The sequence below is a fragment of the Sorex araneus genome, chromosome 2 (assembly GCF_027595985.1).
Source record: "Sorex araneus isolate mSorAra2 chromosome 2, mSorAra2.pri, whole genome shotgun sequence".
NCBI classification, from domain to species: domain Eukaryota; kingdom Metazoa; phylum Chordata; class Mammalia; order Eulipotyphla; family Soricidae; genus Sorex; species Sorex araneus.
Window position 1 is genome coordinate 159809232 of NC_073303.1, and position 12552 is coordinate 159821783.

The following is a 12552-nucleotide window of genomic DNA, read 5'->3' on the forward strand; positions in this document are numbered from 1 at the left end:
GGCTGCTGAAAACCTCCACACTCCGCAATCATCACCATGCCCCTGGCTGGACCCCAATGCTCAGATAAGCCTCATTCAGAAATTAATTTGTTGGGGCTGGAGCGATAGCACAGCGGGTAGGGCGTTTGCATTGCATGCAGAAGACCAGGTTTGATTTCCAGCATCCCATATGGTCCCCTGAACACCACCAGAAGTAATTCCTGAGTGCATGAGTCAGGAGTAACCCCTGTGCATCACCGGGTGTGACCCAAAGAGAAAAAAAAAAGAATTTAACTCTAGATGTATTATAGAAATTTTGGACATCCTGGATTGCCGGGGCTATGATTCGGCCACATGACATCCCAAACTCTGTAACACCGATAAACTGGGGGTAGCACACCAGATTGAATGGATGTAATATAGAAGGCAACCAATCTTGATCAACAAAATGTAGACACGTAAGGCTTACCCTGCAACCACATCTTAGCAATCTCAATACAACAGTTTAAGCGCTCCATGGTGAGATACAAAAATCATCACAAAATAGGGAAACATCCTTTAGCAAATTATTTATAATAAGCTATGTAAAATAAATTGTTGAGGGCCTGCTATGTGGAAAGGTCCAAGGTTTGGTTGGAAAAATTGGAAGTAGTAGTGGGAAGTTGCACTGGTGGTGGGGTTGGTGCTGGAATATTGAATGTCTGTAAACTAATGACTTAAAAAAGTTGTTTTAAAAAAATAAATAATTAAAAGAATATGTTTGAGAGTCAGAGACATAGTACAGAGGTTAACGTGCATGCCTTGCACATAGCTGAGCCAGGCTCAATCCTTAGCACTGATATGATCTCCCCCCACAGCCCCCTAGCAACGCCAGGAGTGACCCCTGAGCACAGAGCCATGAAGAAGCCCTCAGTGCTACAGGATATGGTTCCAAAGCAAAAACAAAACAAAGAATATTTTTGAAAACAGAATTTTTGAAACTTAATACTTCAAAGGAAATCACATGAAAAATGCAACATTCAAGACTGACCCTGAGGAAAAAAAATATCCCCAAGGAATAAGAACTAGGACATACCAGTTGGGGTGGAGGGTGCAGTTAGAACAATGTATAAAAAGTCATCTATAGCCCTAAGTATATTCAGTTTAAAAACAAGAAGTATTGGAAACAAACTATTGAGTTCAACATTTAATTCAAAAATCTTAAAAAAAAAAAAGTAGAATACAACCTAATAACATAAAGCATTTGGTCAGAACCACAACCTATAGTCAAACACAACCTATAAGGCAAAATTCAAACTTAAGGAGAAATTGACAAATCCAGAATTATAATAAATCTCCACCAAAATGTGGAAAATCAATCTCATGAAAAGCAACTAGGCATGCAGAAAAAACACAAAACTACCAAGAATCTAGCTTAATGCCCCACTTGAGAGGAGCCCTTTTCTTTCTGCACAATGAAGAGGTGATACCAGCTTCCTTCAGCTGTTCTGTCAACACTCTCAAGGAGTTCTTTGCCCCGGAAAGAAATGTCAATTTCAGGACTGGAGCAATAGCACAGCGGGTAGGGTGTTTGTCTTGCACTCGGCTGACCTGGGTTCGATTCCCAGCATCCCATATGGTCCCCTGAGCACTACCAGGAGTAATTCCTGAGTGCATGAGCCAGTAGTAACCCCTGGGCATCTCCGGGTGTGACCCAAAAAGCAAAAAAAAAAAGAAAGAAACATTAATTTCAAAAGGCCTATATTTTAATTACACATAGCACACAGGAAGCAGTATTTTGATTCAAGAGCAAAGTGCACTAGAAAAGAGAAGGTTATAGGTGGAGACACAAGTTCCTTAACCGGAGGTCCCAACTCACCTGCCAGAACCAGCTCCCCTGAAGAAGAACAAAGCTTGACCGCAGAAGCTCCAGAATTACAGTATGGGACCGTGAGAAGAACTCCAGAAAGGCAATCACGGCAGTCAAAAAGATGACCAAGACCAGCAGCTGATGCACAAAGATGTCCAGCATTTCCCGGCCATGAGTGTGGTTGTAGAAGATAAAAGCTGACGGGGAAGGAAGGATATACATTATCTTTAGCAATTTTCATTTTTTAATTGTGGCGACATGATTTACAATAGTATTAACATAAATGTTTTAAGCATACAATGTATTGCACCGTGCCTACCACACTTCCCTCCATCACCATATCTGAGTCATTTTAGTTTGTCTCATTTTATTTATTTAGGTGGGGGAAGCCTTCCAGGTAGTGTTCAAAGGGCCTGCGGGGCCATTCCCAGTGATAGTCAACATGGCCAGATGGTTCAAATGCTAAGGCCCACCGATGCCGAGCTGCTTGGGCCTGTGGCCTGGGAACCACCAGGGTCAGCTCCATGTGGTGCCAAGGTTCTAACTTGGGTCCTGTGGATGCAAAGCATGAACCCCTGGCCACTAACCTCTCTCCCTGACACCTAGTTTAATTTTTTTTCTTTTTTGAGTCACACCTGATGATGCACAGGGGTCACTCCTGGCTCTGCACTCAGGAATTACCCCTGGCGGTGCTCAGGGGACCATATGGGATGCTGGGAATCGAACCTGGGTCAGCCGCATGCAAGGCAAATGCCCTACCTGCTGTACTATTGCTCCAGCCCCTAATTTTTTTTTTTAAATAAAACCAACACTAGTACTAAATATCTGTCTCTCTTCCCCACCCTCCCATTCTGCCCTTCCCTCTGACCTCCAGATTACACAGAAAATATTATATGCACATATTTGTCCAATAGGTTGTTTTCCATTAGCTCTTTAGGATGGAGTCTTCAAAATCTGACACCTCTTTTCCTTTACTTTATTCGACCTCTAACACATTATGACACTTTCAACTAACTTCAAAAGATCTTTGCACAGGAGGATGAATAATGAGCATGACAGGAAGGGGAGGAGTTAGGGAGAATACACAGATAAATGAGAACAAACCTGCCTTAAGGAATTTAGTCTATCAGAGCAAACACACATAGATAAATCTTAAGAGTGAGTGGACTTTGATAGGTTTGACAAGCTTGCCATGGAAAATCCCAAGAAGTACTAACTTGCTACATTTTTTTAAATTCATGGACAAAGTTCCAATGTTATCTTTTTCCTTTTCATTTAGATGCAAAGAAAAATATGTTTATTCAGGAATGGAGAGCTAGTGCAGCAAGTAGGGTGCTTGCCTTGCATGTGACTGACAGGGGTTCAATCCATGGCCTGCATATAATTCCTTGAGCCCCACCAGGACTGATCTCTGAACACAGAGTCAGGTGTAGGCCCTGAGCACACAGGGTGTTACCCTCAAAACACACACACACACACACACACATACACACACACACACACCACAAATACTATCCTATGATACAAAAATCATGCCACTGTTGTTTATTGAGTGCTTTATTTAGCTCTAGCCTTCAAAGAAAATTATCAAAGAGGGGCTCTAATTTTTTTAATTTCTCACAATTTCAAGGCATAAATAGTGTATTCAGTTCTCTTCACCCCCACGGTAAAATCTGATGGTTTTCTCAAAATCACATTAAGCTTCTAGCTCAAGTCCCACCCTAAAAACAAAGTGGGGTTCTTCAATATGGGAAACAAGGTGATTAGTTAGGAATTAACTGCTCTTGATAATATGGGGCTTTTAAAAATGCCATAGTCAGTCTATTTCATACACTTGCAATAAATGAAAGCAAATATTAAACACTTTTCCTATGTGTTTCCACTTATAGAAATAGGGATGTCAACTAAAAAAAATGTTTTTCTTTCATCAATTTCTCAAAAATAAACAAAACTTCATCTATTTATGTGACTGAACTTTTTGGACTCTACCATGTAGTAGTCTGATTCCATTATTTTAATATGAAGAAGGCTTATTAGTAGATGGTAGAAGCTCCTCATCTCTGAGCAGTCACCTCATTTTAAGATATTCATGCTTCAGCTAAGCAGACAGCTCAGTGGCTGGAGCACATGCTTGCACTTAAGAGACTGGGGTTCGATCTCTGGTATCACATGCTCCCCTGAGCACTGTCAGGACAGACCCCCGTCACTGAGACAAGGGTGGCCTGAAAACAAAAATAAACAACGAAAAGATATTCATGCTTTACTGTTCTGCACTATTCCACTTGTTAAACATGGAAATGCCAGGAATCTCCATACAACCGAGAGATAGCCACGTTCGACACTTCTAGCATCCGTCCAAGTCACCATGAATCAAATAGAGGAGATATTAAACAAGGTTACATCAAAGGCTAAGGGAATATTATTAGAAATATCCAATAGCAGGGAAAATATTCACTCATACTTACACTCCACAAACAAGGCGTTTGACAACATTAACTTGGGTAATGAGCTTGGAATTGAAGAAAAAGTAAAACATAAAATATCGGCCACACCCAGCAGTCCAAAGAAGAAATACATGGTGGAATGATGCCAGCCCAGGAGTTCGACCCAATGTCCCTCTGTATAGTTATATAGGGACAGGTGGGGCCCTTCAGGTGTGAACTGTTCTCCAAGCATGCCTGTAGAGAAAAATAGCTGTTTTAAGAATCCTCTTCATGACTGTACAAAGAAAGTGAAATATGTAGGAAGACTAGCTTACTCTTAGTTCAGTCTAGCATCCTGGTAACATTGGTTCTTCTCTCTGGAAAAACCAGAGAGATCTTAATAACTGTGCACGGGTGCTTTGGACTTTGGTCTGAATAGTTATACACTAGTGCTTTAGACTTGTTCAAGAGTTTCAAACACTGGTTTGGATAAACACTTTTATTCAAAGACAACCATCAAAGCTTCTACAGATCTTCAGAATGATGGTCTTAGTTTCACTTACATAAACGGTCCCATTCACGATCTTAGTTCCAATTTTAATGTAAACACTAGATGAATTTTGAATAAACTAGGGTTGAGGTTTGTGAACTCCGGTCCAGAGGCTGATTAAGTCCCTCTTATAAATAATAGTTTTTCTTTTCACCATAGTGCTCTATAGCCATTAAAAGCTACTGATCTAGCCAGCTACACAGCTAAGCTTTCTGTAAAATGATGCTTTATTTGTTGATCCACCGAATTTGACTAGGAAATTCTCCTCCTTGGATTTTGCAATTTGATGGCCACAGCAAGACTTATTGCCATGAGCAAAGAATGAAAAAAATCCAAAGAGAAATTGGGAAGTCTTGTCTTTCATAATAGAAAGGTTTAGATGAAACTCTAAGAACACAAAACACTTGTATAGAATCTTCATCATCAATATAAAGGCTTTAGACATCATCAGACCTGACCTCCCTCTCCCATTTTGGGACCAAACAAATGGTGAGGCAAGATCTTCCTCAGACCAGAGCCTTCTGCACAAGAGATCCACAATGCTTTCCTTGTTTTGTTGGTTTTTTTTCAGGCTTTTTTTTGGGGGGAAAGGGGTGTGTATAGAGGGAAGGGTCATATCCAATGATGTTCGGGGCTTATTCCTGGCTCTGCACTCAGGGAGCACTTCTGGTAGTGCACACCAAAAACTAATACAAGATTATATGTCAGTTAAATAGAAAGAATTTCTCTTAGCATTTTCTTAATTTGATATTATACCTTTTCCTTGCAAAAGGAGGAAGCAAGTCCCAGAAAAGTTCCACTCACCAGTGACAGCCATGATGATTACTATTAAGCCTTCCACAAAGTCTATTCGCTGGAATAATGCTTTGGAATGAAAGTAGGAAGTCCGTTTCTGCCTTTTGCAAATATGCTTCAGAATGGTCTTTGTGCTCCACCAAATACCCATGATGAAGAAGAAGGTCCCAGGAAGGGCATGGCCTCTGAAACTCCCCATGTCTACTAAAACAAGAACATATAGAAAAATGGAGATATTTCACTTTCAGAACGTAGCCCAAATATTACTTTTCCCACAGAGAATGCTATCTTTTGATGGATAGTCTACTAATTCTCAGAATCTGATAGTGCTTTCAGAGTAGAAGATTTCACTACAAAATCAAAAAGACTAAAACAGAGAAAACATATTCATTTACATTTACATTTACCTTGATTGTCCCAGTATCAAGTGTTTTACTTACAACATCTAGTTTTCACAACATATCCCTGAATGAAGACTTATTATTCCATTTTTAAATTGACATACAGGCTTAGAGAAGTGAAATGGCCTACCAAACCTCACCATTGTTAAGGGAAAATCTCAGAGCTCTGTTTCATTTTATTTTACTTTATTTGAATTTTGGGGCCACACTCAGGGGTGCTCAGAGGCTGCTCCTAGTTCTCTGCTCAGAGGTAACTCCTGGAGGTGCTCAGGTGTCAGGGATAGAGGACAGGCTTGACTGTACGCAACCGTGTGCAAGACTGTATGTCTTCACCACAGTATGATGTCTCAAAAGACCATATTGGGAATGAGGGTGGAGGTATGGGAGGGGGTACACAGGCTTTGAAACCACTTCTCCTTGTGCTTGGGGATTGCTCTAAGGGGCGCACAGCAATGTGGTAGCAAGGAACAAACCAATGTTGGCTACATGCAAAGTAAATGCCTTAACTCTTGTACTAAGCAGGGAGCTCAAAAGTATTTCTTTAGATGACAGCATATATTTATTCCACAGTAAATTATGTCTGAAAGAAAGTAAAAGTTTTGCCTTTAAGTTTAAACTTCAGATCATTTGAATTTGCCCACAATTTTTAGGAAATAATTTCAAAGTATCCACCATCCAATGTAGGGAAAAGTTCATAAGAGTTCATCAAATATCTGTCCTCCATGCACCTCCCACCTGTCCTTCCAGTCGAATGGCAACCATGCTTCTAGTTCTGCCCAATGGACTATGGCATTTGGCATTTTAAAACTGAGTCAGCTAATAACCTACGTGACTCCTTTAACTCTTCCCCTGCATTTGACTCCCTTGCAGAGTGTATCTGCAACAGAGAAAACAAACAACCAGGTTGCTTCCAGTTTTGCAAGAGACTTTAGTGCACAAGTTTATTGTTTTGTCATTGAAATTTTGGATACTAATCTATCCAGATGGATGTCAAATCAAATTGCAAGTTCCGCTTACACAATTGTTACCAGGAGAGGACAATAAACACAAATCTCTTCTATTTGGGGGACCAAGGAGATCATTGAAGTGGTAAAGAATGTGTCTGGGTTCAATCTCCGGCCCCCCATAGGCCCCTCACACACATATCCTCACTCTTCCCCTCTCCTGCCCCCATCCTCTGCCCCCCACCATCACCTCCCTTTTTTAATTGAGTCACCTTGAGATATATAGCTACAAAGCTGTTCATGATGGGTTTCAGTCATATTGTGTTCCAACATCCGTCCCTCCACTGGTATACATTCCTTACCACCAATGACCCCAGTTTCCTTTCTGTCACTCCAGTTCCAGCCCCAGCCTGCCTCTATGATAGGCACTTTTTCTCCTCTCTGTTCTCTCTCTCTTTCTCTCTCTCTCTCACTCTTTCTCCTTGTCTCATGCTCGCTCCTAATTTTCTGTTGGTGCTATAGAAAAATCAGTGTTGAATTAGCTGAGTTTTGAACTTCGTGAGTAGCACTTTGTTCAAACATATTGCTCAGAATCATCTCTGTGGATTTGCCAATAGATAAATTGTGAAAGCGCTCTTGAAGAGCATTTCAGTTTCCTGGTCCAGCTGAGTTCTTCATCCCTCTCCTTTATGCTCTCTTTTCACACTCCCCAGGTGAGGCCTCAAGTGGGATCTGCGAAATGCATTCCAACCCTAAGTCTCTGAAATTTTTAGTTGAGACATAAGATGAACCTGTCAGCACACCCCAGTATATACCCTCTACACCATGCAAGAAACTATCAAGTCATGCTAAGTGCGGGTTCTTGTCCTAACTCTGACGTCAATTAGTAGTATTGCTTCGGACATGCCTCTTAATCTCTCTGAAACTTCACTCTTTGTGTGTGTGTTGGAGTGGGGGGTGGGATGGGTATTGGGACACATACATCCAGAGCTACTCAGGGGTAATCCTAGCTCCTTGCTCAGGGAACAGTCCTGGCGGTATTCAGGGAACCATATTCAAAGCTGGGAAATGAACCAGGCTTGGCCACATGTAAGGCAAGTACTTGAACCCCTATATTTTCTATCTTTCTGGCCCTGAGCCTTCATTCTTAAAAAAAGAAAATGGTCTAAAATAATAACTAAAGTTCCCCCTTTCTCTAACTTAACATTTTGTGATTCAGTATCTTAATTGCCATCTTCATCATTGAGTTGTTTGTCTTGAGTTAAGACAACTATAGAGTATTGAAAGCATGTATCTGCACTATAAGTTGATAAGAAACATTAGTGTTTTATATTCCTAGTACAGGAAACCCATTTTCAGGAGTTCTAAATATACAACTGCAAATACAGATATAAAAAACTTAAAATAACTAAATTTTGCAGTAACTAAAAATCAAAATTTTTAATGAGTGATAGAAGAAATATTTTTTTGGAACGAACAGAATTTTTAAGACAGAGATGGGGGGCTAGAGAGATAGCACAGCGGGTAGGGCATTTGCCTTGCATGTGGCTGACCTGATTTCGGTTCCCAGCATCCCATATGGTCACCCAAGCACCGCCAGGAGTAATTCCTGAGTGCATGAGCCAGGAGTAACCCCTGTGCATCATTGGGTGTGACCCAAAAAGAAAAAAAAAAAAGACAGAGATGGGACTTTGGATTCAGACTGATAGGCTCTGAATTTGAAATTTGTCATTTACAAATTAAATGACTTTGGGCCAGTTACTTCACTTCTCAGTGTCTCGGTTTACTCCTTCCTCTGCGAAACAGAACAAACAACAATATCTATTTCATAAAACTGAAACGAGCTACTCCAAAGCAGTAACCTACAGTACTATTAAGCAAGTTCATGTCATCCTCAACTCATCTCAAACTGTAAAGGTAAAACAAGGTGAGGACCAGACAGACTGCCTTGATCACAGGAGACTCAGGAGTGATCCCTGAGGACAATGTTAATTCTGAGCCCTCACCCACACCCTGTACTCTGTCACCTTTACACACACAAATAAGTAAAACAAAATGAGAAGTTTTATTTGCCTATTACTAGAACCTTCCAAATATTTTTTATATTCCTTGACTTCAATGAGAGAAGATCTTAAAACTCAGAGATTATAAATATATTCTTTTTGTTCTCCATTGAACCTGGCTAACACCATTTACACTGTGAGGTTCTAGTAATAAGAGCAAATGAGTTAAAAAGCCCTTATTATAGGGATTGGAGCGATAGCACAGCGGTAAGGCATTTGCCTTGTATGTGGCTGACCAGGGTTCAATTCCCAGCATCCCATATGGTCCCATGAGCACCGCCAGGGGTAATTCCTGAGTGCATGAGCCAGGAGTATCCCTGTGCATTGCTGGGTGTGACCCCCCCACAAAAAAAGCCTTCATTATAACACAGATGGTGCTTTTATAAAACATCTCCAATCCCATGTGTCAAAGGGCGCTCATACTCAATATTATAGAAATTAAGTCAAGCATCTACTCTCTTAATATCAGAAAATAATTTTCCCCAAGTTTTATGTTTTTTATTTTTATTTATTTTATTTTTTTTTTTAAAAGACAGGAAGGCCCCCCCCCCCCCCACCGCCCGCAAAAGGCCTACAGCACCCGGTATTCCCAGGCGGTCTCCCATCCAAGTACTAACCAGGCCCGACCCTGCTTAGCTTCCGAGATCAGACGAGATCGGGCGCGTTCAGGGTGGTATGGCCGTAGACGGAGGTGTGGCTCTCCGCCGCCCTCAAGAAGCCCGGCCGCCCACCGGGCCTCGCCCGCCGCCCGGGCCCGGACGCCGGCCCGGAAAAAGGGATGCATGAGGGAGAACCCAAAAAGGGATGCATGAGGGAGAACCCCCAAGTTTTATGTTTTTTAAACAATACCATCATTCACCTACTTGCCTAAGCTCAAAATATAAAAATGATCTTAGAGTTCACCTGCAACCCTGAAAACTAATTGACTATTGACACTAACTGCTCCAAATATCTTCAATCAATTTATCCTACCTCACACTTTACTTTCTTTAGTCCCTTGAATTTTATTTGCTGTGGGGACATTCCCCATGATGGCCCTTTTAAACTTTCTTGAGATCTCATTTTAATGAAATCTTTGTGTGGTTAATCACTGAGGGTTTGCTGTCTTTATTATTCGACACTATTTCTGAGAACTTGAGTAGCAGGCAACGGGGACCTCTCAGAGTTTAGGAAACTGACCCCCACCCATTCTTTGCCATTAGTTTCTTGTATATTAAAAAAGCAAGAAAATATCCAAATAAAGTTACAAAAAACTACACAAGAAAATGTCCAAATAAAGTTACAAAAACTATGTTCTGATTTACCTAATAAATTGGCTCATAAAACAGGGCCTAAGTCAGAGCAGCACAAAATCTAAACCTCACAATCCTTTATAAATGTGCTGCAAGCCAAATAGTTCTCCCGATCGACATCCAGGACAGCCTGACACATTCCTGCTGCCCGCCGCCTGCCCAGGCTAGGCACGTTTCTCGGCACAGTATTTAGATGTGAGAGAGAGGCCATGGGAAGTAGCTGAGATTTCTGAAGAAGAATATGAGATGATCGGAGTGGGGAGAGAAAGGTGCCCTTATTCCTACCTTAGTTATAGAACTTCTGCGTCTTCCACCTTTAGATCTTAAACAATCTGCTGGTCCCAATCCTTGTCTGTAGAAAGGACCCAAACAAAAGTAAATCAAAACATGGTTGTTAGGGGGCAAAATAGGCCACCCCAGAATATGGCACCTTGGGGTGGATTATTTTAAACTGAAAAACGGCATTCAAAAATGTTAGAAACACCTTCGACCATTTCCTTAAATGCTTCGGAGATTTAGAGCATCTATTTCAGAGACAGAAACCATAGGTAAGTAAGTATAGAATGAGCTAGATTTGAAAGACAGGAAGAAATGAGTGCAGTTTTTCTGTTCAAATTCTTCAGGGTCCCTTTCTCTCTGCAAGGCTTGGTAAACTTGTGTTTGCCCTTGCTCTTCTCATCTTCCTGTAAATTAGTTTTCTTTCCTGCATAAGTCCTATCTTCCTTCCTTGTCTCCCTAGCTCAGGATGGCAAATAAACTGCAACTGTCTGCCAGGGAAACTTCCATGCCTTTGGAGGGCTCCCATAGATGTAAAATTAAAATTTTCTCTTGTTAATCTGTATTATTGTCATTTTGATTACAAATCAACTAAAAAAACTAGAAGAGCAGAAGAAAATATTTTCTCTTATACATCGTTTTCCTAGTTAGAGAAACCAATGAACCCAGCTGCTTCTGCTAACAAGGCTTTCATTTTACTTCACTTTTATTCTGGTAGAACACATTGCCTGAATTCTCAAACGTGACTTCATGACTTCACTTTTGTTTTCTTAAACTGTGAGTTGTGAACTTCAACCCATCTAACTGAATGTGTGTGTATGTATGTGTGTGTGTTGGCGGGGGCGGGAACATTAGTCACAAAAAATCTGGCAAAAGTACAGATTTCACTGAATACCCCACCACTGAAACATCACTCAAAACCAACTACCTAGGAATCTAAGATGTTTCCAGCAACATCCACCCTTGTATTTCTCAGGTGAAAGCAGCTTGCAAGAGGAAAGAGTCTTAAAAGCTCTCTCCTAGAATACCATCCTAGAATTCACACGCTATCTTTTTATCCCGATTTACTATTATTCTCTGCAAGTGTAACTTAACTGCTGGTGAAAGCCAAGTAGCTCAGAGTTTAACTAAATCTCAATCCAAACAGCAGACACATTGCCCTTGACAGGAAAACAGAGAGCTTTCATCACCCACAAAGTGAATATACCAGAAAACTAACAGGAATCTCAGGGAAAATTACCAGGATAGGAAGTAAAACATCCTCCCTGACATATCTCACCACTTGTAATCTCGCAGGGAAGTGAGCCAGACTGACAAGAGTGGGGCAGAAGTTTCAATCACTAGCTTCCAGCTGCAGTTCACAGTTCATTCTAAAATTCAGAACTTATTCAAGGAACAAACAAAACCCACTAATCCTAGGGACACCAAATATCATCCTTTGGGCTAAAGATTAAAAAAAACAAAAAAACAAAAAATACACCTCCTCCCTGACATACACCATTCCCCTTGAAGGAAATATTTTAACTCCAGACCTTAGAAGATAATATTGGGTGTATCCAAAAATCTAAATCAGGTGTTACAATCACACAAACCACAGACCAGGTCTGTGTACAGAAAGAACAGAGAACTCAAAGTTCCCAGAAAACAAGCTCCTGTAATTTTCTTGGTTAGTATTGCAACCAAATAACTAAGTTCAATATGAATAACACCATGCTATAAAATTTTATCTGAGCCATCACCAAAATAAAACATTTCTTAACCTTAATTAGTAACTCGGATTTTAAAACATATTTGTAAATTCTAATACACTAAACCAATTTAAACTATCTCTTGAGCTTCAGTTTACTATTTATCTTAATACTCAAAGCTAGTTGTAATCAAGCAAGTGTTGCTTTACATAGCTTTGATTTCCCCTAATCTTATACCATCTCTCCCAAATTCCAAAGAAAGGCTGTTTTGAATGTTTTTTCTTAATTAAAT

At 40.6% G+C, this 12552-nt stretch overlaps 1 protein-coding gene and 1 non-coding gene across 2 annotated transcripts in view; both read right to left on the reverse strand.

The window, feature by feature from the left end:
• The window catches only part of TMEM45A (transmembrane protein 45A), a 111834-nt gene that overhangs the window by 18266 nt on the left and 81016 nt on the right, over positions 1–12552 (reverse strand). Inside the window, exons 2-4 of the mRNA XM_004606747.2 lie at positions 5606–5800; positions 4294–4506; positions 1838–2025 (exon numbers count right to left, since the gene is read on the reverse strand). Of these exons, the coding sequence (XP_004606804.1) occupies positions 1838–2025; positions 4294–4506; positions 5606–5795 (591 nt within the window). The 5' untranslated portion in view covers positions 5796–5800. The remainder of the gene's footprint in view (positions 1–1837; positions 2026–4293; positions 4507–5605; positions 5801–12552) is intronic.
• On the reverse strand, positions 9573–9691 carry LOC129402600 (5S ribosomal RNA). Its single transcript, XR_008628718.1, has one exon. It is a non-coding gene; the product is annotated as a 5S ribosomal RNA (ribosomal RNA).